The 26,569-nt window shown below is 37.2% G+C and overlaps 1 protein-coding gene across 1 annotated transcript in view; it reads left to right on the top strand.

Moving 5' to 3' along the window:
* The window catches only part of LOC126248896 (protein crumbs), a 354,721-nt gene that overhangs the window by 191,324 nt on the left and 136,828 nt on the right, over positions 1–26,569 (top strand). Inside the window, exons 13-17 of the mRNA XM_049950366.1 lie at positions 7,422–7,502; positions 7,641–7,790; positions 13,307–13,455; positions 13,542–13,737; positions 16,228–16,381. Of these exons, the coding sequence (XP_049806323.1) occupies positions 7,422–7,502; positions 7,641–7,790; positions 13,307–13,455; positions 13,542–13,737; positions 16,228–16,381 (730 nt within the window). The remainder of the gene's footprint in view (positions 1–7,421; positions 7,503–7,640; positions 7,791–13,306; positions 13,456–13,541; positions 13,738–16,227; positions 16,382–26,569) is intronic.

Below are 26,569 nucleotides of genomic sequence, written 5' to 3'. Positions count from 1 at the left end.
ATAACTCAAAACAAGGGAACACATTGTTAAAAAGTCTTCACCAATAATGTCTTTGTGTGATAACTACTCAATACATTTAGTATCTTTTGTGCTGAGCTATGTGTGTTCCTGAAGCTGCTGGAGCAGGTGAGATTTTCTTGAGGGAAGAAGGAAGTAAATTCTCATGTGTTTAAATTCCTCAGGTGCTATATCTAATGCACCCTACTGAAAAAATGATAAAAATTATGCAGTACTTATCTATTCCCCTGCAACAAAGAGAGAAGCATATAGCATTCTGTTGGGTTCCATGGCATGTAGGGATGTGGGGAAAAGAAATAACAGCTACGGAGCCCTCCAGGGAACAGATTGTGATACAAAGTGCCTGCCTCTTGCAGCCTCTCATCTTACTTTGTAGTCAAAGAAGATGATGACGACTGCCTGGTGAGGAGGGCCAGTAGGCTGCAGTCAGTAAAATGAACTTCATAGCTGTGGTGCACCTCATACTGACCTCTCCAGCCATTATGAAGTTAACTGGACGATCCTCTGAATAGGGCTCTGTTGTTTTACACTTGTCTGTATACTTGAATGGGAGAGCGGAAACAAACAGTTGGGATTTACCCTCTGTTTTAGCTGATTTTAAGACAAGTGTGCTAAAGCTGAAATTTTGTGTATTGTCTAGACTCCATGCTAAACATTTTGGCTGATGGCTTAGGGCATTGCTGATTTGTTGGCTAATCATTCTTTATTCCAGTGATCAGCGAACAATGTGTTTTTGCTTTATTATTTTGGATCCTTTTCTATTAAGGAGGTTATGGAAGATGAGTCATTAGATTGGGTTTCTTGTGGATAACAAGAGCTGAACAATGAAATTAGCTATGTGTATGGATGCATTCTTATGATACAAGATGACTCTCAACATTCCTATATCCTTAGCTGCTGTTCTTTGCTTCTCAAAAGCATTACGTAGGTTTACAATTATCCTGTTCTTTGCTTCTCAAAAGCGTTACGTAGGTTTACAATTATCCACCGCTGGACAGAGAAGGAGAATAGGTCTTTCATGTCTCCAGAGATGCTGTTGCAACATCATCATTTTTTGAGAAATGTGGGGGAACTTCAAAAATTAAGTTACATAATATTGTCCTTTGCACTACACTTTAAAGTGACCCACAAACATGACACTATTTTTCAGTGTAATCATCAAGTCTCTATAAACAACAATCAGAATGTTCTATCAATTGTTCAGTTTTTTAACAATGGAAATCTGCTTCACAGTTACAGAGCCATTTGAGAGCCACTATGTGAATGACCTCATCATTGGAAAATCTCGGATTGCTGCAAATCAGTTCCTCAGTTGTCTGAACATTGTTATCTGTCGTTGATATTGATGGCCTTCATTTACGATCAGCATCGCACTTGTCTGTGCTGCCTTGGCCAAATTTTTGACAGCATTTCACTATGGCTGGACACAACATTGCATTTGGTCCAACACCAGAATTTCATGGTGAATCTGTGTGCAATTTAGACTTTCACTGATAAGAATCATACTCTCCCATGTACTTCAGCTTTGGCATATGTTTCCAGGTGATGCACCATTTCACTCCGTCACTGTGATGCAACTTTTATACATACCGCAGTAGAACTATGTCTCTAGGAAACCCAGAACATTTACTCTCTTCTGAAAAAGTGCCACTCTCGTTGCCCAGTGGTTATTACATTAGTTGACATGTGTAACTTACTTTGGAGTTCTCTCGTAGTTGCCACCCTTTACTTTCCAACACTTCTAGGTTATTCTTCAGAAAGAATTCACACATTAGTCAGATTCGTAGTTCTTTGATTGCACTGGTAAATCTTCATTTTACCACCAGCAACAGTGTCTGATCCCACGTCCGGCCATCCTGATTTAGGTTTTCCGTGATTTCCCTAAATCACTCCAGGCAAATGCCGGGATGGTTCCTCTGAAAGGGCACGGCCGACTTCCTTCCCCATCCTTCCCTAATCCGATGAGACCGATGACCACGCTGTCTGGTCTCCTTCCCCAAGCAACCAACCAACCAACAGTGTCTGAAATACACCTATATAGTTTCCTTCATGGACTCTGCTTAACATTTATTTGTGCCATTAGAAATGATTAGAAATGGATGTTCATTTGTTGATCCGTCACCGATTAAGAAGAAACTTCCGTGTTGTTTTTTTTTTTTTTTTTTTTTTTTTTTTTTTTTTTTTTTTTTTTTAACAGTTCTATAGAATTTTGGACATAGCTGGAGACAGTCTGTAGCAACATGTCAACAATCATGAATATCACACTGTTTGTTTTTTCTTGACATATTTGTTCCAAAGTGAGAGATTTTTTCTACATCACTGCAGTAGTGGCAGGCCCTTCTTTTGCTTTGTCTATCAATGCATCCTTTATGAAACTCCAAAAACCACCCAATTACCAGCTGAGAGACAGTTTCTCAAAAGCTTGTATCCAGCAATCATTGTTTTCAGACTCGCATAATCCACTTTCAAAATTATTAAAGATAATATCATAAGTGTTTCACTCTTCATTTCTGTACAGGTGACGACTGGATGCCATATAGATGAATGCAATTGCAGCCCTTGCAACTAAAATAATAAGCCCAGTGAGTTGAAACTGGCTTTAGTTTCTTGAGAAATGTACTATTGCAAGCCATATCTTTAGTAATTGATTTATTTATTTATCGTATGGCATACATTAGGATGTTTTGAATCAAAAGAATAGCTGTACATATTCAGAGATAACTAAGATACTACATTTCAACACAGCTCTTCCAAGTAATATAATACAAATGGCAACAGTTATAGGAGAATATCAAAGCTTTTTGCATAGTCTATCACTCTGATTGTCACTATCAGGAAGTCTTTGAAAGGATCCTTGTAGGCACATACAGGACATGTTGGTGCGATGTAAGCAACTGCATGTCATTCAGCACCACAGTCACAGGATGGTGATGGAGATTTCCCCCACTCATGGAAACTGTCTGTACATCTTTGCCAACAGCATTTTCATTCACTGGTGACATTGAATTCACCTTTGGCAAGAATCCTGGCTGTGATAAGAGTGGGATGTCTTGATTTCAATCTTTAAACTCTACAGAGAACATATCATTCAATATTGGAAGGTTGGGGTTATCAACAGTCTTCTAATATTCACTTTGTAGCGTGTTCTTCCGTCTGGCATCAGAAGATCGTAGGATGCATTTACGTAAACTTATGGCTTGACATTTTTTGGGTTCATAAGCATTTTATCTGTTATTACTTTTATGTTGTAATTTCATATATACTCACACATTCCATGACCCTTGGAGATTTGCTCCTCAATTTTGTCCTTCGGAACTAGATGTGTGTGTGTGTGGGGGGGGGGGGAGGCAAGGCAGAATGTGACTTAAGATAGGTATAAAGTATATGGCAGTAGATTACATTGACCCATTAACAGTGTTGATGGATTCGTTAAGATTACATCTGTCTTTCTCACATATAGGCTATTATGCACTCTGCTGTTGAGTACACAGATCCGAGTGATGATACTCTAAGTGTCTGCTGATTATCCCCAACTAGGGCAACAGAGTTCATGAAGAATGTTATTTCTGCATTTGATGTTAACAAATGTTCATGTCAGGTGCTCCTGAAAAGAAGGTGTTCTGTGTTAGGCGACCCTTAGGGATTTTGGCTGCATCTTGTGCGAAGTTTGTCTCCCTCAAAATGGACACTAAAGACTCTGATTGCCAATCTGTTGGATGGATGAAAATGTGCAACTTCTGTTTTATTTGAGTTAGGTTGTGGCCTTCATTTACAGAAGTATTGGCTTAAGCTGTACAGATCATAAGTCAGGATATCTTTAGTTGTTTTGGAGGTTTTGTGTTGGATATATATAGCCACATAGCTGGGCAGACCCCATAGCCAAACTTTCTGGACTGTGTTGGATTAAATGAGAGAGGAGTGAGGACGGATCCCTTCAATAAGCCATTATTCAATACTTTTGGACAGTTAGTGTTGTATTCCATAGTCACAGTAAATGTGCTTCCAGCTAACATGTTGTCAGTTTGGTTTGTTGTCCATCTGCATGGAATAACTTGTTATAATTTATAAGGCAGCCCTGTCTCCAAACCATATGACGTGTTGCACTTACAAGGGCATTGTCTAATCTGACATGTTGAAACATGCCTTGACATTTTTTACACAGGAAGAATACACCGAAAGAATGACCAAGTCAAAATTTTAGCTGCTAAGACCCCCCGCAAGTATTTTAAAAAATGCCAAATTTGTTGCTCGCCAGATGGCTGGAGATATGCAAATTTCTACTAGAGCTGTAGTGGACTGCACGTGGTCGTGGTTGGTGCATATCTGTGGTTTACAGCACATCAATAAACAGATAACATGGCTTGGCGTTATCATAATTTGTAAAATAAATTTCAGTTTTCATGGACAGTTTCTTTGAAACAAGTGTCTACATTGTTCACTCAAATTTGCAACTCATTTAATATCCACAATAATTACCAATTGGTTTTGCAGTAGCATAAGTGTTAACGTAGGTTAATTCTTACAAAGAAGAAAACAGTAACCAGCCACTATTAATACTGCTATTTATTTAGGTAAATAGCGCCGTTACCGGTTTTGAACTGGCAAGTTCATCATCAGACGGCTGTTCACATGATTTTCACTTTACATTATCATCCGTTTTCGATTTTTATTATTCCACTGTGGCAAAGTATTTTTGGTGTGTTGTTGCTGTCGAAAATTCTGCGCGATTTTGTTGCAACAACACACCGAAAATATTTTGCCACAGTGGAATAATAAAAATCAAAAACAGACGATAAAAGTGTATCTTGAAAATCATGTGAACAGCCGTCTGATGATGAACTTGCCAGTTCGAAACCGGTAACGGCGCTATTTACCTAAATAAATAGCAGTATTAATAGTGGCTGGTTGCTGTTTTCTTCTTTGTAAGAATTAACCTACGTTAATTGTACACAGCCATGGTCTCACCATGTCAGTTTTAGACAAAATAGCATAAGTGTTAACAATGGATATAAAACTGAAGTAATTTTCATTGTGTTTAATGCTTAATGTTAAGTAGTGTGCAAACCTGCTTTCATAAAATCTAACAGAGAATTGTATAAATGGAAGAAAGAGTTGCAAGGAGTAATAAATATGCGCCAAAATGAAACTTGCAAAACTGTGTAAGAAAAGCTATCAGAAACATTCACTGTACAGGGTGAGCACAAAGTCCTCCTAACCCCATCAATAACCAACATAAACCCCTAAACTCAAATAAATAACGTGAACAACAGTTTTTTTAGTGGAGTCTTCTTGAGATGGGAACTGTGCAGACCTTGTCACGAGAGGCAGTGCACCGTTACCAATGGATATCTACAAAATTGGGCTTTCCAAACTGCAGCTTAAGTGAACATTGCCGATTTCAAGTCTTCTTCAACCTGTTTAAGCAGATTCAAGAAATCATGCAGTATAGGAATCCCTAAACAATGAGGTTTGGTTCAGGTATAAAAGTAGAGGAGAGGAGATGCCATTGATTTGTAACTGATGTGAAGGCAAAGCTTACTGTTATTCCCACGTCTGCTGTGTCTAATGCTGGTCAGTCAGGTTTTTTAATAGACCTGTGAACAAACTGCTCTTTATCATTTTGCGCTGTAAAAAGACAGAGCCTGTTGTGCAACTGATTAATGCTATGACACACTCATATACAACAATGACAGTGGTAAGTATGAGTGGATTACTGTTTCCACAGCTTTATATCTGTCTTCAGGGACCTCAAGGCATATTGGAACCAAAAATAAAAATAAAAAAGGACTGTTTAGTGGCAAAAATCTTATAATTGACCTATCAAAATCTGGAAAAATTGGAAAGAATAATTTTCAGCATTCCATTTGAACCAGTTTCTAACCAGTTGCCGAAATTAATTCATTGCTTTTGTTTGACTCTTGTCCTGGGCATAATGGTACCTCCGTCTTTCAGACTGCTGACAACATTTGATGTTTATCAGGAGAGCAGTATTCTCAAATTCCAGTCATTTGTGCATTGTCAGTTTGTGTCAGCATGTTTTATGACTTGCTGTAAGTATACTTGGTAAGCAGCACAAGAAGCAGGGCAATGGTCAGGACTATTCCTCTCTCCACCTCAATTCTGTCCAAATAAATCTATTAATTGACTGTGAAGTGCCTGAAAGCATTAATTTTTCTTTCAGCAGATGTTCCTGTTGTAAGGAAAATGCTTATTTTCGTCATTCAAATGACACACTGCTTTATTGTGATGACTGTGAGGAATAAAGAAGGAACCTCTTAGTAATAAAATATACATAATTGAAAAATTTTCATAAGAATGTTGCTACAAGAATTGTTATAAAATGGTGTATGTGTAACAAATATTTCATTTCCATAAATTAATGTCATGATTAATGGAATTCGTGTGTAATGTAACATCAAACATTGTATTGATTTATGTTCCTCTGCTAGCCACCTCTGCAAGAATTGCATATGCAACAGTTTAGCTGTCGATATGAACTGTCTCGTATTCAAAACATTAATGATACATGACATTTTGTGTATGATGTAGGGGCTTCAAATTCACCTGTGTCACTCTGGGTATTTGCACTATGTGGCACTACATGCTCTTGTCACAGCTGATATTGCACTAGTGTCACAGGAAGGACTGTGCAAACTGCTGTCACAAGCAGTTCTTCATGTGACAAAAAGGAGTAACTTCAGCAATTTAAAAAAAAAAAAAAAAAAAAGGATGACTTGCAGTGCATCTTAGCAGCTACAATTTTGACGCTGCATTTCTTGCCTTATGTTCTTCATTCATAAAAAGTTTCAGGGTGGATTTTCAACATGTTTGATTGGACCATTCCCTTTTTAAATCAACTAAAGTGACTGATGCTTTCTTCTCCACTTGATATCTCACTTCATTGAATGTTGTTAGTGATAAGACATGATAAGCACAGCTGTGTCCTGGTTAGAATCCAACTCAGTCAACAGGAAGTAATTTAAATAACGAGGCATAAGTCAACCTTCTGAAAAGTTTTTGTAATGATCCTTGTACATATAGTGCCATGAGGAATCTGTCACATAGACCTGATATCATAGCTGTGATGATCATTACAGTCTATTCACCAATCAATACAAGCTCAGTGTGAGTGTTTGCTTAATATTTAGTATCATATATAAGTGTGACATACATGGAAAATTTCCAGTTATTAAAAGGACTAATGTGGAACAAGAATATGAAGGAAACTTGTAGAAGTTAGTTGTGTTTTCTTAACACAGAACTGTTGTTATAATTTAAGTGGTAATTTTCATGACATATATTTTTACACATTTCCTAACAATTTATATTGTCCTTGTGAAATCTTTAAAATACATTTCAGTTTAGCCCTCTTTGATGAACTATGTGTTTTCATATCTTTGCAGGTCCTAAGTGTGCAGATGATATAGATGAATGTGTTGGTCCAATTAAACCATGTAAAAATGGCATATGTATTAACAATAATGGTAAGCATTCTAAATTAAAATTTGATATAGTAGTGCATAAAATAACTTAAGTCACTTATGTTCACTTTAAACACCTTTCATTTTTTTCTCTGTGTCAAATAACTTTTAAATCTTTCTTGAACATGTTTTTCTTTGCAGGCAGCTATGATTGTTTCTGTACACCTGGTTATGCTGGAGCATTTTGCGAGTTGGATATTGATGAATGTCTCTCAAAACCATGTTACAATAATGCGACCTGCATTAATCAAATTAACAGTTACAGATGTACTTGCACCGAAGGCTACACAGGTGTGTATTATTGCTAATATGCCACACAGATAAAGAGGATCTTGAGGATGGATGTGTTAGCCAAGCTAAATAATCAAGATATGATTGAATGAGACAGATATATTGACCTTTTGAAGGAAATTTTGTATCTTCATTTTATACTGAAAATTTTTTCTAATAGGCTTTGCAGTTTTATATTATTGTATCATTCTGGGTTATACGTAGAGTGATGTGATATTTTTACTTTACTGTAGCGGAAATATATGTTCTGGTGCTACATTATTTTCAATTACCTATTACCCATTTACACTTTTTACAATTTGCAGTTTGCAATGGAAAATTGTTATACAGTATTACAATTGAAGTCCAATTGGATTGTATAAGATAACACTTAGAGTGACAGTATAACTACCTAATTCAACTCAAGGTACTTCTGTGGATGATTGCCCATCCTCCTTCAAGTCTACCTTGCAAAGCATTTTTTACAATACAGAAAGGGGTGTTAAAGATACATGTTTCGACAGTATACTCTGAGCGAATAGTTTCCACCGAGGGAATACTTAGTGTCATTTAATTTGCATTGCCATTAATGTCTACTGTCCACAATTGTGAGCCCAGTCAAGTGCTGCTTCTTTGTGGACAATGTTTCTATGTACTGCTCATTATCCAGCATTAACACAGTTGTTGACAAAAATAAAGAGGTGAGAGAAATTATTTATGCATATTTACTACACCAAACTCTTGTAGAGAAGAGTTATCAAATGAAGAGGAAATACGAAAGCAGTGACCAATATGTCTTCATGTTGTTGAGGGGCATAATGAGTTTGAACTAGGCAGACTGACAAGTCTTCAAGAACTGGATTTGTCATACCATAACATTTTGACTATTAGAGAATTTGCTGCTATGATACTGATGCATGTGTGGAGTCAGTAGATAGAAGTGCGATGAGTAGATACAGCAACACACAGCATGACCACAGCACCATCATTTGGCCACATAGTTATAATTCAACATTCAGCTTTACCTGAAAGGTTACTTTGATGCTGGAGCACTGCAGTTGTTATGATCTTGTCTATGTCGACGGTCCAATGTTGTCTACTGTGGGCTGTACTGATGGCATGCATGGCATCATTTTATCTTGCATTGTTCAGAAACCACAAATGTCTTAGACCCCAATCATCTTGTGAATATTATTGATGGCATGATGATTGGCAAAATGTATTATTTCCAAGGAAATTCCACCTTGACCTGTCAAATAATGATCGCCATCTTCATGTTACACATTATCGTGATCACTGCAGTTGAGCAGCTTGCGTTGTTGAGCAACATAGTGCACAAACACCAAGTATGATGAGTACAAGATGCATATTGACTAATACATATTTCAGCCAATCTGAACAAAAACTGTCCAACATAGCGGTTTTTGATCCTGAGGTATTGCTTCCATTCAACTGATTTCAAGTATCATATTTTAGCAAGACAGTACTTGCTGTGGGATATGCAAGCCTTCTTTATCACTCCTTCACTAACTCTCTCTCTCTCTCTCTCTCTCTCTCTCTCTGTGTGTGTGTGTGTGTGTGTGTGTGTAAGGGGGTGGGGGACAGTTTATGAGGAGTCAGCAGTTCATTTGGAGCTGATCTCCAAAACACTGTTGAGCCTGAAAGATTTTGTTTCCCTGGAATATTTCTTCATTGCCGATACTGCACTCTTTATATTTTATGTCCTGTTGGTCATTCCTACCCCTTATTCGCAAATAGGTTGTCAGCCTATGGTTTTACACTGGAAACCAGCTTTTATCAAACCAAAAATCACTTCTATCTGTAATTGAAATGTTCTAGCAATATCCTTCTCTATTACTAGAGCTGAAACGTATCTCAATAGCCATAGGTTGAAGCCATTTATTTTCCTCTTGTGGAGTCCACAAATGCAGCGTCACTAACTATGAGTCTGTTGCTATTGTTTGCTTTACTTGAATGTGTAATTTCCTCTCTAACCCCAGTATGACAGTCACATTTCTTAGCTTATCGCATAAATGTTTAATTTTTGTACACACTGTTGACAGAAAAATTAAATAAGACTTTCTAACTCACAGCCTTTTCCAAACAAAAAATCACTCAAAACCTGGATGTTATTTTAACCAAAACTGTACCAAACACTTATTTGCAAATTCCACTATGTTATTTTTTAATGGCCTAGTTATGAGTTGTGTACTGTCTGCTGGCAGGTAACTTTCAGCAAATGACTCTATGCAAACCAACAAATCTATTTCTTGCAGCAACTAATCCGATTTTGTCAACCATTACCAACTACTACATAAACTCTCCATCAAATAATATCGTAGTTTTAAAAACGATTACAAAATTTTGTGATAAATGCAGCCTTATTCTGTAAAACTGTGAAACACTCAGAGATGCTTATGGCTTTCAGGTCACAAGTCACAATAAACAAATAAAAAAAGATTGAACGATGGCATCTTTTGTTGTGTTTGCGTGAACCTTCGAGTATTAATAATGCAGCAGCCCATATTACAGTTGCATCATCTCTAGACACGACGTGGCAGACAATATGAAAACAGTGCAACAAATAGCATTGCAGACGATGTAAATACACTGAGAAATGTTTACTGCCGGTGTGGAAAGAAACGGAAACAAGAAACAACGTCGGAAACAGACTTGATACACTGCAGGAAACAATGTTTCCAACAGAAACATGTTTCCTGTCACAGTATCTATGCGACTTCACACTACTCTTTGCAGTTGTGATGTTACTAGTGATTATCAATTTTTGTGAACGCTGTGAACTGTGTGCATTTCGATTATTCATTTCCTTCATACTGTGTGACGTATGTGCACAATATGCCATTTCAAAGCAGTGCATTGAAAGTATACCACAAATATGTCACACATATCATTAAAAGTCAATTAAGAAAGCATCATTGATGTAAGACTTCAAGAGATTTATGGTAGCTAATGCACCATACAAAATTCAGATCAGTAACCTTTAGCTTAATGAATAACATAATGGTTAGCTGGCTTAGAGGTTACAAGTTCAAAACTCCTGAATGCCAATATTTTTTTTCAACTTAGTGGATAGAGAACGAACTACGAAATAATTATTTGCCTGATTATTTCCAAATGTGTGGCGATTCCCGAGTGTGTGGTACACAGAAACCTAAGAGCACTGCTTACATTTCTGTGAATGAAATGAGCAGCAATAAAATTCATATTGTTCCTGGTCACAAATACTTTGCTGTTCATTTCTGAATATATGGGGATTTCCGAGTGTGTGGTTAGGCAGGAACCTAAGAGAACAGCTTAAATTGCTGCAAGTGAAACGATGGGCAATAGAAATCATATAGCAATCGACAAATTGATAGCCTCATTCCTGGTCGCCTTCACAGTGCCACCACATTATGATTACGTCAATTCCTGCAAAAAGTAGCGTGAAACGTACTCGACCTATCGTCGTTGCGGGGTGAAGCTAAATGTTGCAAGGTATGTTGGCAACACCAAGAGTGGATTACGTCAGCATTTCCTCTCTAACATCTCCCCTCTCTGCAACAGCCAAAAATATTCCTTTAATTCTGCCATCACTCACGCTGAGAACTGTCTGTCTTTTGTGCCAATTATAACTCATTTAGTCACATCATATGTCAATAGGAAGAAAATGAGCAAAGTAAAGTGAGATGTCAAGAAAGAACCTAGAATTGAGTAAATCTTACTAGGAAGAAATGTAAAAACTGGGAATTTTTAGCATTGACCTTATGGGGTTTTTCACAGGGGCTACGAATTTGTGGCGTAGAATCGCAAAAAATGCAAAATTGGAGCACATAAAATTGGTCCACTATATACTTTAAACTTCTTTTCCTTACTTCCAAGTATGCTGAACGCTTTGCCAAATTCTTTGTTCCTGTAATGTCTGTAACCTCAATCTCGACTTGATGCCATCATGTACTTGTCTCCACTACCTTCCTGTTCCCACCCTCTTGCTTTCATGCCTGCCACACACACACACACACACACACACACACACACACACACACACACACTGTTACCTTTTTATTCCCTTCTAGTTCATCTGTTTAAACTTCTCTTGTATTTTTATCTTTTTCTCTTACTTAGGATCTTCCGTATCCCCGTTTTACCTTTTTGATCCCATACTCCGTCTCCTGCATGTTCCACACGAGCACAGTCTTTCCTAACCCATTCTGTCTTGTTTTGTCCATTCTATGTGACACTATTTCCTCTTGACCTGAAAAAGAAACTTCATATTTCACCATCATATGCAGTGCTATCCTAGCTGTGTGCAGACAAACGCAGAGATTTCTGTGCCCTCTGTCTTGTGTACTGACTTATCAACAAACACTGTCCCTCATATCTCTCCTTGACCCTAACACTGTTATCTGAAAAATTGGCAGAAACACCTGTTCCCATGAGAGCAAAATCCTCTCTGTCACACTTCATTGTTCAGCCACTTTCTCAAAGTCCTTCCCAGTAGCAGGAACCTGACTCTGGAATAACCTCCCACATTTTATTAGAGAACTGAATAACACTTTCAGCTTCAGATGACAGTTATGATATATCTATTAAAGCAACAATAAGGATTACCATTCTCCCTGTATGCACTCGTTACTCTTGTACATCCTTCTTTCCAATCATATCATACTTTTTCCCAGTATTCTTAGTTGATATATAAAACTTATATGTTTGAGGAAATGTAAGACATGTTATTTGTCTTAAGTGTTACACCTCTTCACACAGCATTCTTCTATCACACGTCACTGTACTTCACTTCTTGCTACAAGATGAACGTATTTTTGGAAAAACCGATTTCATATATCTCAAATGCTGAAAAGTGGGGGGGGGGGGGGGGGGAGGAGGGCGCCATTATCAAGTTTTTGCCCCAGTTCAGAAAAATCGTAGATCTGGGGCTGAAGTTAGTTTCAGGGCAATCAAAGTATGTTACTGTAAAGTCTGGATGTTGGTATTTCTGATGAGTGGTGTCAACATACCTGACTCCTGTGATTAGCTTGGCCAAAGTTATCTGTCTCGTACCATAATGAAGTTTTATTTGTTAATAACTTTTAATTAACACAATTTTCAGCAAAATTAATAACACTAATGTAATCAGTACAGCAAATAGAAAAGCCTGAATAATGAATTTAAGTGAATCAAAGTCTGATTAAAGTTTTTATAAATTTGAGTACATATTACACAGTTACTTCATAGGTACCAGACTGAAAAGTTAAAAAGGAGACAAAAAATTATTAGTGGGGTGCAATAAGAGGAAAAGGTAGGTTCAGCCTGCTCTGTTTCAAAGTCTGCAGACTTCACATCTTACAGTGTGCTCTGAAGTCGGTTTGTCTTGCTATGTCATAATAAAGTTTCTTGAACGCAAATGTCTGAACATTATTAAGTGTTACCATGTTGTAAGTGCATTATATTGTTTGAAATAGTTCATATAATAAATTCAGATAGTAGAGAACAGGAGATAGTGTTTTTTTACTGTGTCGTGTTGCAATGATGTAATGTTACAGGTCATGACTGTGAAACGGACATTAACGAGTGTGAATCTCAACCGTGTGAAAATGATGGAATATGTATAGATGAAATTGGGTCATTTTCCTGTCAATGTATGCCAGGATTTACAGGAGTGACATGCACTGCTAATATAAATGAATGCATGGTAAAGTGTTTTGAATTTTATACTGAAATTATTTTCTTATGACTACTGTAGTTGTTTTTACACCAGATGTACCTTTTGTTCCTTAGTCTTCACCTTGTTCAAATGGAGGAATCTGTATTGATGGCATTAACAGCTATATGTGTAACTGTACAAACACTGGTTATGAAGGTCCACACTGTGAACTAAATATTGACGACTGCCAACAAAATCCATGCCAGAATGGAGGAGAGTGTATAGACGGATTTAAGGACTATGAATGCAGGTGTCATCCTGGATACAGAGGTAATCCCTATGTGAATTTTGTTCTTCTTGATGTGCTAATGAATAACCATTGTTATTGACATTTGTCCCTTAGAGAATGTACTACACATGGATTCTAACACATGTAATATATTATATTATAAGTTTCCAAGGTAATGTAGTTATTTGCGATAAGATCAATAATGGTATAAAAATGGTAGATATTATAAAAGTGGGGTTAAAAGTACAGAATTGATTTGATCCAGACAGTCCCCTTATACCATCTCTGGTAATTTGCTAATCAAATCAACAGTATCTGTTTAGCCAAGATCAGTCTCCATACACTTTTGGCACCACTAAGGAAGTTACATTATATCAGGTGTCCTTGAGGGAAGAATCTTCGTTGATCCATTATGGACCGTGGGACGATGGCTGGCATGTATTTCTTGATGCAATGATTTACCAACAGCCGTATGTATTGTAGAAATTTATTTTATAAACTTCTTATGTGCTACCAGTTTCGGCATTACATTGATGCAATCTTCAGGCCCCACACGTCATAGTCGTAAAATCGCTATACACGGAAGGAGCCATATAACTGGATCCGTGAATCAAATCGTTATGCAACAGCTCTTGGTGGCCATGCGACACAGACTCTCTTTTTTACTTCTTTTATATCAGTCATATGTTGTAGGGATCGCAGATACATGAACAGTACTCAAGAAAAGGCCAAAAAAGCGCCTTATAAGCCTCTTCCTTTGTGGATGAGTTACATTTCCCATGTGTCAGAGTCTGGCATCTGTTTCTCTCACTATTTGTTTTATATGGTAATTCCACATAAGGCCACTCTGGATAGTTACTCCTAGACATTTTAGGGCACTGTCGCCATGTGTAATGATATTCTTTTTGATGACTATAGTGATGCTATTCCTTCTCCTGTTTGGTGTACTACTTCTGTGTTGATTCTTAAACATCTGTTTACTTGATGTTGAGGTGTATATTTATGGCTGTTGTGAATGAGATTTCTTCTACTACTAAATTACATAACTCAGTTCAATTTAAATGCTGTTTATTAATATCAATCAGCTCTCCATTATATAAACACTTGAAAGTTACACATTTGTTGCTAATATTTTACCACCAAATCAAACATGAAACAGTCTTTCATCTAGGCCCACCAAAGGCTCACAGCAGTCAGCCACAAACTTCCCTTTGTTTGCTGAGCCTGCTACTAAGCGTTGGCGTCAGTGATTATATTGCATTCAAACATGCAAGGGTACTGCACCCTTTCTGCTTGTCTGCTATTTATGTCAGTGAAATCAAAACTACTTAGTCTTCAGTAATGTATTTTAGCTGAACAGTTTGAATGACTCACCTTGTGTATAATAATTGTTGTTATACACTGTTTTTGTATCCTAGAATTTTGCAGTATAGTACTACTCTCCGATCTTAGTAAATGAGAGTTTGTAAAATGATTCTTTCATATAGTGTTCATAAAAAAAAAAAAAGAGAGAGAGACGATCATTCCACTTGGGACCTGTGGAAGGTACATTAGCTTATTTGTTTCAGTTGTAAATATTTGTCATGTATTATTGTTTTTCTGACGTGTTCTACATCCTGGAGGACCTCCTCACTACGGATCAATTGGAATGAAAGTAAATCTAATCCAACATTATGTGTTGCCCCATTTAACATTGTGACAAGTGCGTAAGACAGAACATGCGTATGGAACAATCAAGAAATTTACATTTGAGGGTGCTGGTGTTGTGCATATATGTGCAATGTAGCACAACTTTGATGTGGGTTCATAAGTAACAACATGTAGGCAATGGATTAGTGTAGCATTTATGTATTTCCAACATGCATGCTATAAATGCAGAAATGTGAACTGTGGTGATGTTATTACCAGATGCATCCAAACAGAACTAATGTGCTGTTTTTCTTTTGTTGGCTTAAAAGGCAAACATCGGAGAATGAAGAATTTGTATGGAGCAGCATTTCTGTCAAACACCACTGTTGTGGGTGGTGCTGCTGCTTCATGATAACTCACGTCATCATATCACAAATGTTGTAAGGCAGAAGTTACACCAACTCAAGTGAAAGACAGTTGAGCATCTGTCCCATAGTCCTGATCTGTCCCTATGTGATGCCTTTGGTCCCTTAAAAAAGGCCTTGAAGGGTTGACACTTCCTGTCAGAGGAGGATGTGCAGCAGGCGGTTTCAGACTTCTTCACGCAGCAGGACATGGTATTTTACAAATGGGTATCTTCAACCTTGTGTGTTGGTTGGATGATTGCCTCAATGCTGACTGCAGCTTTGCCTGATTGGCATACTGGTTGTGGACTGTACAGCCTTCAAACTGAAAGTTCCTTATCACCCCTGATATTTTGATACTGCAGATTGCTGTTTGTGCTACTGTTTCACCAGGCAGCATTTTAAGATTCTACAATTGATTAAAGTTTGTTTTGATTACCAAAGTTTAAAAAAGTTATTTAACATTTAACTAATGCATTATCATCATTATTTTTGCAGGCAAGAACTGTGAAATTGATATAAATGAATGTGAAGTAAATCCTTGTGAATATGGTGGTACTTGTCTTCAGAGATCAAATGAAACTTTATATGGAAACATATCAGATTTACCTGATGTTTTTCATCAAGACTTCTCATACAGTGCAGCTGAAGGGTAAAATATGATAATTCTTATTTTTGTATTTGAACTGTAGTTTTTATGTTTATTATTTAAATGTCATCCAAAGAATTTAGTGCTCTCAACTGCCAGTGTTACAGCTAACATAAACTGTTATAGCTTGTCTGTAAGCTCATGAGTGAGCAACTGAGTCCCACTCTGCCGTCCCCGCTATGTCACAAGGTGCTTCTACAGGCTATGTCACAAAGCTCTACTGGCCTTGTTGAAGTGCATGCTTTGAATCTGTGGTGGCAAAGTGTACAGCTATGTGGGGGCAGCATTTATCTTTAAATAAATGCATTAATACCGTACAGAATACAAAAGGCGATTGCCTTCGTCAGGAACAGAACGTTGTAGAGTAAATTATATTAACATAGGAGTGGAAGTCAGGAGCCATATATCTACTTCAAATATAGAACTGAATGCCTGTTCATCTGAATGCTTGTTCGTCTACTATCTCCTCCTAAAATGATGGCTATTCCAATACAGTTTTGAACACCATATAGTGCAGTTATTCTGTAGAATTCAAGGCTTATTCTTACTTTGCTACTAAGAGGTAGAAGTTTTGTTTTAAAGGCTGCATTGAGATGCAACAATTCTTGCTACACAAGAAGTCTTTAAAAAATAACGAGGAATTTGTAATTTTGCATATTGTATTGTCTCGTTTGCACCATGTTTTTGTAATTGTGTTTTTAGACATGTCTGAAAAGTATCTATACAGTATTAGGCATATTGGATATTTAGTCTGTTTCAGCTGTCAAAAAGGTTACGAGTGTTTTGATAGTAATAGCAGTTATTTATTTTATAAGAAAATGGATTAGAGAATTTGTATTAAATTTTGTTGTAAGAATGGAATATAGTGCATCAAAGTTTTAGAACTGTAACGTATTGTTTTTGATGAGGCTGCTATGAGTAAACCAGGGGTTTACAAGTGGTGTAAGCATTTCAAAGAAGGCCTTGACGACATTGTAGATGACGAGCGTCCTGGGTGCCCCAGCACATCAGCCAATGAAATCGTGGAAAAAGTGAAAGAAGTGACTGTGAAAGATCACCAGATTGCAATTAGAGAAGTTAGTGATGATGTTGGCATATCTGTTGGCTCATGCCATAAAATTAATTGTATCAGATGTTTCGGGTAAATTTGTTCTGAAATTATTGAATTGTGAACAATAACAGCAGTGAGTGCAAGTTGTTCAGCAGTCATTAGATGAAGTCAACAGTAATATCAAACTATTAAAACCAGACATAATAGGTGGGGAAATGTGATTTGACAGATATGACGTTGAAACTTAGGCTCAATCATCCCAACGGAAGCAACCTGGATTATTTAAAAAAAAAAAAAAAAAAAAAAAAAAAAAAAAAAAAAAAAAAAAAAACTCGGCAAATGCAGTCGGTATGAAGGTTATATGGTTATGCTCACTGTGGTCTTCAGTTTTAACAGTATACTGTACTATGAGTTCTTGCACAAGATGAAATGAAGAATAAGGAGTACTACTTACAAGTTCAGTGTCATTTGCGTGAAGAAATCTGTAAGAAAGTCTGGATTTGTGGCAGAAGAATTTTACAGTTTTTACTCCACGATAATGCACTTTCTCACATTTCTTAGTGTGTTCATGAATTTTGGTCTTAAAACAATACTGTAATTATCGCCTAGCTCTGATGTTTGCTCCATGTGACTTTTTTTGTTCTCAAAATTAAAGTAAACTTTAAAGTGGCAGTTTGCTATAAGCTAAAATTAAATTAAATACGGGTTGCTGAGAGGACTAAAAGCTGTCCAACAGAGTTCCAGAAGTATTTCAGGTGCTGACGTGTGTAATGGGAAATGTTTTGAAGAGAATAACATTGATATAGACCAATAAAGAAAGCCAGCATTAGACCCAGTATTTATCACAATAATCCTGTTGCTTCCACTAACATTGTCCATGGTTCCATCAATGCCAGGACCCAGACAACATTTGTTACCAAGATAAGTTTCATCAATGTAAAAGAACATTTGATGAATGATTTTTCTGACATTTCACCAGCACAAGTGGCTGGCATTGTCAAAGCTTCACCTTGCATTGCTGGTGGTGGACTGGAGCCAATCTTGCAGCCGCAGACTATGTGTACTTGGTGTGCAACATCAAAAGGCTTTTCTGCTGTCAGTTCCAGTGCAGTTCTCCTCTTGTTAGTTAGTTAGTTGGTTGCATGTTCCGTTGATCAATCGCACTGTATGGTAGCCGTTATGATGTGGAACGTGTCAAGTGCACAAAGAATGCACATATGAAACAAGATTTTATTAGAGTTAAGGATTAATATTTCTATTATTTACCCTATTCCCTTAAAAGGCACACAATGCCTATACTATATTTTTAGATTTATTTTTTCCTATTCAAGGATTCATCTATGATATAGGAGTTGTCAAGGAGATACGATTTCAATTTATTTTTGAAGCTATTCCTGCTGTCTGTCAGACATTTTATTTCATCTGGTAATTTGTCGAAAATTTTTATACCAGCATATTTTACGCCTTTCTGTGCCAAAGATAGGTTGAGTAAAGGATAGTATAAGTCTTTCTTTTTTCTGGTATTATAATCATGAAAGTCACTGTTGTTTTTAAACTGGCCCATGTTGTTGAGAACAAATTTCATTAGTGAGTTAATGTACTGTGAGGCTGTTGTAAGAATTCCCAATCTTTTAAAAATCTGTCTACAAGATGTGCGACTATGAACCCCACACATTATTCTAACCACTTTCTTTTGAGCTGTGAACTTCTTGTCTAAATGTTGAGTTATCCCAAAATATTATTCCGTATGACATGAGAGAGTGAAAGTATGCAAAGTATGTTAGCTTACTAATTTCTATATCCTCAAAATTGGCAATTATTCTGATTGCAAAAGTTGTTGAACCTAGTCGCTTTAGAAGATCCAAAATATGAATTTTCCAGTTAAGATTCTCATCTATGTGTACACCCAAAAACTTAGTATACTCTACACTGTCTACTGACTTCTGTTGATGTGTTATATTTATTGAAGGAACTGTACTTTTTGGAGCAGAAAATTGGATGTACTGTGTTTTTTCAAAGTTTGGAGCAGGCCCATTTGCAGAAAGCCAATTAATGACTTTTCCAAAGACCTTATCTGTATCATTTTCAATTGGAGTTTCTTTTACCAGATTAATAATGATGCTTGTATCATCAGTAAACAGTGTCAGATCAGCTTCCTGTTTCAGATAGGAGGGGAGGTTGTTCACAAATATCAAGAACAGAAGGGGACACATGATTGAACCCTGTGGAACACCTAATGTAATTTCACCCCAGTTAGATGAAGTGGCAAACTTATTTAAATCACTTGACCCATATAAGGAAACTTTTTGCTTCGTGTTCTGTAGGTACGACTTAAACCACTCATATGCTAGTCCATTTGTACCCTAGAACTGTAATTTCTGTAACATAATGTCATGGTTCACACAGTCAAATGCTTTGGACAAGTCACAGAAAATTCCTAGTGGTGACATTTTACTATTTAAAGACTCTATTATGTGGACAGTGAAATTGGATATTCTTGTCTCAGTGGAACAGCATTTTTGAAATCTGAACTGTGATTTACTAAGTATCCCTGTACTGTTGAGATGGCTAACCACTCCTGAGTACATTACTTTCTCAAAGATTTTTGAAAATGCTGTAAGCAAGGATACTGGCCGATAATTATTGACATCTGTGGTGTCCCCCTTTTTGTAGAGCGGCCTGACAATGGCGTATTTTAACCTGCCTGGGAAAATACCTTAGAGTTAATGATGCATTACATATGTGACTCAGAACATCAGCTGTAATTGCTCCACATTGTTTTAATATCCTATTAGAGATGACATCTATTCCAACAGAACATTTATTTTTCAGAGATTTAATAATTTTACTTATTTCACAAGAAGTTGTTAGGTGAAACTTAATCTGACTAAATTTTTTTCAAAACGGACTCTTCCATGTTCTGCCTAGCTTTTTCTTTTGAACTGTTCTCACCAATTTTTTCTCCTACACTTAAGAAATGATTGTTAAATACATTAGCTACTTGTGTACTGTTGGTTAGGATGGTCTCATTCTCATTAATAGTAATACTACCTACCCCAGTGGTTACTTTTCCTGTCTCCGTTCTAACAACATTCCATATTGATTTTATTGTATTGCCAGAATTGTTAATTTCTTCTCTAACATACACATTTCTTGATTTCCTTACAACTTTTCTCAGCATTTTACAATAATTTTTGTAGTGTAAAACTACTTCTGGATCTTTACTAGTTCTTGCTGTCTCGTACAGTTTTTTTTTTCCTTTTTTTCCTTTCTGAAGACACTTTAATACCTGTAGTAATCCAAGGTTTCTTTGAAAAGTGTGTGGTGTTACATTTAGTAATTTTCTTTGGGAAACAATGTTCAAAAATGGATATAAATTTATCAAGAAATATGTTTCATTTGTCATTAGCATTTGGCTCATTATATGCATCTCCCCAATTAACATTTCTAAAGCTTTCTTTGAAATGCTCTTTAGGTACTGGGTTGAGCGACCTTACACTTCTACTTAATGGTTTCCAAACTGTACACCCTGTTAGGTTTTGTAAGTTAATCAGTTGTGCATCATGATCTGACAATCCATTTACCACAGGGAAAGCATGTGTTTGTTTTACATCCTCTTTCTGTAAAAATACATTATCTATTAGCGCGCTACTGTCTTGAGCTATACGTGTAGGGAGGTTGATCACTGTTTCTAAGTTATATGTTGTTAATAACACTTCTAGACCACTTTTCCTCTCAGAATTATTTAGAAAGTTTACACTGAAATCACCACAGATTAATAACTTCTTCTTTTTGTCTGACAGACAGCATAATAGGGAGTCAAACTTTTTTTATGAATAGCTCCCACTCTCCTGATGGGGACCTGTACACTGTTGCTAATATCAATACTACATTATCTAGCTGAAGTTCACATGCACAAACATCAAAGTGCTGATCAACACAAAATTGAAAATGGCAACTCCTCCTTTATCCATCCTAGATCTACAAGTGTAAGATGCTAAATTATACCCACTGATACTGACAGTCTCGATGCCCACAGTTACATGGTGTTGAGACAGACAGAGTATATCAATCTCATTCTTATTTTTGAGATCATCTAAACACACTAATAGCTCATCTACTTAATTTTTTATTCCCCTGATATTTTGATGAAGTAAGTTGATGCTGCCCCTAGCTTTACCCCTATTTACTGTACATGAAGTTTCTTTTATTCTATTTATCTTGATTGTCATCTGCCTGGACCCATTAACTGACCCATTAACCACAGGGATCACCCCCCTTGTACAGTTTCTGTTAATAGAGAAGCTAACTTACTTTTTCCCATCCTTTTCAGGTGCAGGCCGTGTGTAGTGTATCCCCACCTACCAATAGCATTTACTGGATCAACACTTAATGTGAGATTTTGCCGGTGTCTGGAGCGTCCTGTTCAGCTCAATGTTAACATGCCTTACAACAGTGTTTACCCATGACTGATCATAGCGCTGAAAGACCTCCATAAAGCCCACATTTGTGTGCTCAGTTTCTGCTCCTATTTTATCCAGGTCACTCCTAATACTGTATCTTGGATTCATAGGCAGGCTGTTTCCTGCTCCCTCAACTATAATTACCAGATCTTTCTTCTCAAAGTCCTTGCATAGCTGACCTAAGTTTTCTGTCACTTGGCTAAGGCTAGCACTTGGTTTCACAAAACTTGTGTCGTGGTACCCTGCATTTAATTTCTCCTGAAGCTGCTGGCCCACATCCCTCCCATGACTGCTGCCTATAAGTAGAATTCTTCTATTCCTATTCTGGTTTGATCCCGACCTGTCTTCTTTCTTTATGCTAATATTCTACTTCAACTTACTTTCAGCTACATCTGGATGAGGCCCTTCCTCCACTTCAGATATTAAGCCAAACTGATTTACTAATTGAATTTCTGCAGTTTTTTCAAGTGTTTCCCTATTTCGCTCTTTGCTTGCTACCTTTTCCCAGTTCCCAGTCTCTTTTTTTCTCCCTTAACCTACATAATTCCAAGTCCGCATTTTCTAATTCAGCCTTAAGGGCCCAAATTTTTGCCTCCTGTTCAGCGAATTTTCTGTCCTTTCTACATAACCTACTCTGCCATGGAAGAGCCTCATTTTCTACTCTCGTTTCCTTGCCTCCACATTCACCCCAATGAAATCATAATTTACAGTCTACACAGAACACCCCCTCTTTCAAATTTCTACGGCAAACACCACATTTGTCACACATGGTTTGATAGACAAACTTAACACAAAAGCAGAGAATAAGTTGGCACAAGACCACAGTAGTTTCGTAACCTGCAGCCTATTAATTCGTAAATAAACACTAATGTGAACAAACTTTTAAATTTAGTTCCGAAAGTTTTAACTACCTAGCTCTGTATGACCGACATGAATTAATTTGACTTTGAAGCGATAACTCTAGTTAAAAATGAAAGTCTGCACTCGCGCGAAATTTACGCCTAAGAAACGTAAACAAAACTAGCGACAACCGGCCTTTGAAAAAATACTTACTTTTCGATTTAAATACGTTCAGAAAAGTGAAACCTTCAATAGATAGCCTGGAGAAGAAGTATATACACTAGTCTAAAATGTAATATTAACTGAATTAGCTCTTATTTCAATATTAATCACTTAACTTAGCGAGAGCTTCGTATACGCACATCTGCCTAGCTCCAGAGATGCTACCTGCAACAGTCGTTTGCTGCAGCACAGGAATCCAGGATCCATTTACCTTGAAGCTTTCTTCATTCTCGCTGAAGCTGTTCTCGTGTTTGTGTATTTCTATAGGTTCTGTGAACAAGTGGGTGTGATAGCTCTTCTCTACAGTCAGAACGTATGTCTCAGTGAATTTTACTATGCAGTCGGTCTCACACAGTGCATGCTCCAACCTACAATGTCACTTATGTTCTGTGATTGTGGTGTTCATTGATCATCCAGCCATTCAAACATAAACTTCTCCGCAAATGCATGGTACGTGGTATATTCCTGTGGTTGCATGTGGGTCCCTTTTTGCTTTACCAATCTGAAACACTCATTGGTCTCCTTTGACAGTTTGTAAATAGTCTTTACGCCATGTTTGCACAACACATTCTGCCATACATTTCCAGAGTAGTGGACAGAATTGGCCATATATTGCGCAAACATGGTGTAAAGACTATTTACAAACTGACAAAGAAGATCAAAGAGCCTCTCAGGCAGTAAAGGAGAACAGGGACCCACTTGCAATGCCAGGAATGAGCCACATATCATCCATATGTGGAAACGTATATGTTGGAATGACTTGATGATCAAACAACACCAGGATCATAGAACACAAGTGACATTGCAAGTTGAAGCAGGTGGAGAAGATGGGATAAGAATATCTTGTAGAACAAAGTGGCAATTATATCAAAACATTAGAAACAGTCAAAATCTAAATGCAGCAGCCCATTACAAACAGTATTGTAAGGTGCTTAAAAAAGTTATTAGGAAGGCAAAAAGTATGTGGTATGCAGATAGAATAGCTAAGTCTCAGGATAAAATTAAAACCATATGGTCAGTCGTAAAGGAAGTGGCTGGTCTGCAGAGACAGGTCGAGAATATAGAATCAGTGCGTAGTGGGGATGTCCGTGTTACTGATAAGTCACATATATGTACAGTACTTAATAATCACTTTCTGAATATAGCAGGTGAACTAAATAGAAACCTAGTCCCAACAGGGAATCATATAGCGCTCTTAGAAAAAAGTGTTCTGAGACTGTTACCTGAAATGCTCCTCCATGATACTGACAAGAGGGAGATTGAGTTAATAATTAAATCACTAAAGACCAAGAACTCTCATGGATATGACGGGGTATCTAGCAGAATACTGAAGTATTGTTCCACGTATGTTAACTCAGTACTTAGCCATATCTGTAACTTTTCCTTTAGGAGTGGTCGGTTTCCTGACCGATTAAAGTACTCGGTAGTGAAGCCACTTTATAAAAAGGGAGACAGGGATAATGTTGACAATTATAGACCTATTTCTATGCCATCGGTGTTTGCTAAAGTTATCGAGAGGGTTGTATATACAAGGTTACTGCAGCATTTAAATTCACATAATTTGCTGTCAAATGTACAGTTTGGTTTTAGAAATGGCTTAACAACTGAAAATGCTATAGTCTCTTTTCTCTGTGAGGTTTTGGACGGATTAAATAAAAGGTTGCGAACGTTAGGTGTTTTCTTTGATCTAACGAAGGCTTTTGACTGTGTTGACCACAAAATATTACTGCAGAAGTTGGAACATTATGGAGTAAGGGGAGTAGCTTACAATTGGTTCGCCTCCTACTTTAAGAACAGAAAGCAGAAGGTAATCCTCCACAATATTGAGAGTGGTAATGATGTTCAGTCCCAATGGGGCACTGTTAAATGGGGCGTTCCCCAAGGGTCGGTGCTGGGGCCACTGCTGTTTCTTATTTATATAAATGATATGCCTTCTAGTATTACAGGTGATTCAAAAATATTTTTGTTTGCTGATGACACCAGCTTGGTAGTGAAGGATCTTGTGTGTAATATTGAAACATTATCAAATAATGTAGTTCATGAAATAAGTACGTGGCTTGTGGAAAATAATTTGATGCTAAATCACAGTAAGACTCAGTTTTTACAGTTTCTAACTCACAATTCAACAAGAACTGACATTTTAATCAGACAGAATGGGCATGTTATAAGCGAGACGGAACAGTTCAAGTTCCTAGGCGTACGGATAGATAGTAAGCTGTTGTGGAAAGCCCATGTTCAGGATCTTGTTCAGAAACTAAATGCCGCTTTATTTACCATTAGAACAGTATCTGAAATCAGTGACATTTCAACACGAAAAGTAGTATACTTCGCATATTTTCATACGCTTATGTCATATGGTATTATTTTTGGCGTAATTCTTCTGATTGAAAAAGGGTATTTTTGGCTCAAAAACGGGCTGTTCGAGCTATGTATGGTGTAAGTTCGAAAACCTCTTGTCGACCCCTATTCAATAGTCTGGGAATTTTGACATTGCCCTCACAGTATGTATTTTCTTTAATGTCGTTTGTTGTTAGCAATATTAGCTTATTCCCAAGAGTTAGCAGCTTTCACTCAGTTAATACTAGGCAGAAATCAAATCTGCATGTGGAATGCACTTCCTTGACTCTTGTGCAGAAAGGAGTGCAGTATTCTGCTGCATCCATTTTCAATAAGCTACCACAAGAACTCAAAAATCTTAGCAGTAGCCCAAACACTTTTAAGTCTAAACTGAAGAGTTTCCTCATGGCTCACTCCTTCTATTCTGTCGAGGAGCTCCTGGAAGCGCTAAAAAATTAAGCAAATTCCAGTGTTACATTCTTGATTTTCTTTATTTAAACTAACGACTTGTTGCCTGAATATGTTTCTTATATTTCATTTTATCTGTTTCTACAATCATGTTATAATTTCATGTATTGACTCGTTCCATGACCATGGAGACTTCTCCTAAATGTGGTCCCACGGAGCAATAAATAAATAAATAAATGGCCATGGCAGAGCACACGCTGTGTGAGGCTGACCACTTGACACAGAAGTTCTGGCTGTAAAGAAGAACTATCACACCCGCTTGTTCAAAGAAGCTATAGAAATACACAAATAGTAGATTACCTTCAACAAGAAAGCAGAAAATCTCAAGACAAATGGTTCCTTGATTCCCGTGCTGCAGCGAATGACCGTTGCAGCTGCAGCAGAAATGACCACAGAAAAGCCTTTGGACGTTTGCGCGCCAGGTACATATGCTCTGCAGCTGCAAACATGGGTCCAATTAATCACCAGAAGTGGAGCGTGAAGCTTTGACAATGCCTGCCACTCGTGCTGGTGAAACGCCAGAAAAATGATCAGACAAATGTCGGCTGAAGAACCTGAGATAGAAGCCAACAGGCAGTTTGCCAAAAAGTGGCCATAAAAGCCTTAATAATTTTGTATTTAATACTAAAGAACATTCCCCCTCACTCTCTTAATTTCCTTACTTATACAAAGTATTTGCATCACCAGTCAATTAACTCAGTTCTCTCTATCAGAATATTTCTTTTACTTACATATCTCTTCTAGAGAAGTCCTATATCCCACAGTGTCTTGTGAAAACAGTTTTCTGCCAAGGAAAATGGAATTTTTTTG

Source organism: Schistocerca nitens, chromosome 3 (genome assembly GCF_023898315.1).
Source record: "Schistocerca nitens isolate TAMUIC-IGC-003100 chromosome 3, iqSchNite1.1, whole genome shotgun sequence".
Lineage (NCBI taxonomy): Eukaryota > Metazoa > Arthropoda > Insecta > Orthoptera > Acrididae > Schistocerca > Schistocerca nitens.
This window is presented reverse-complemented; position numbering and strand designations above follow the sequence as displayed.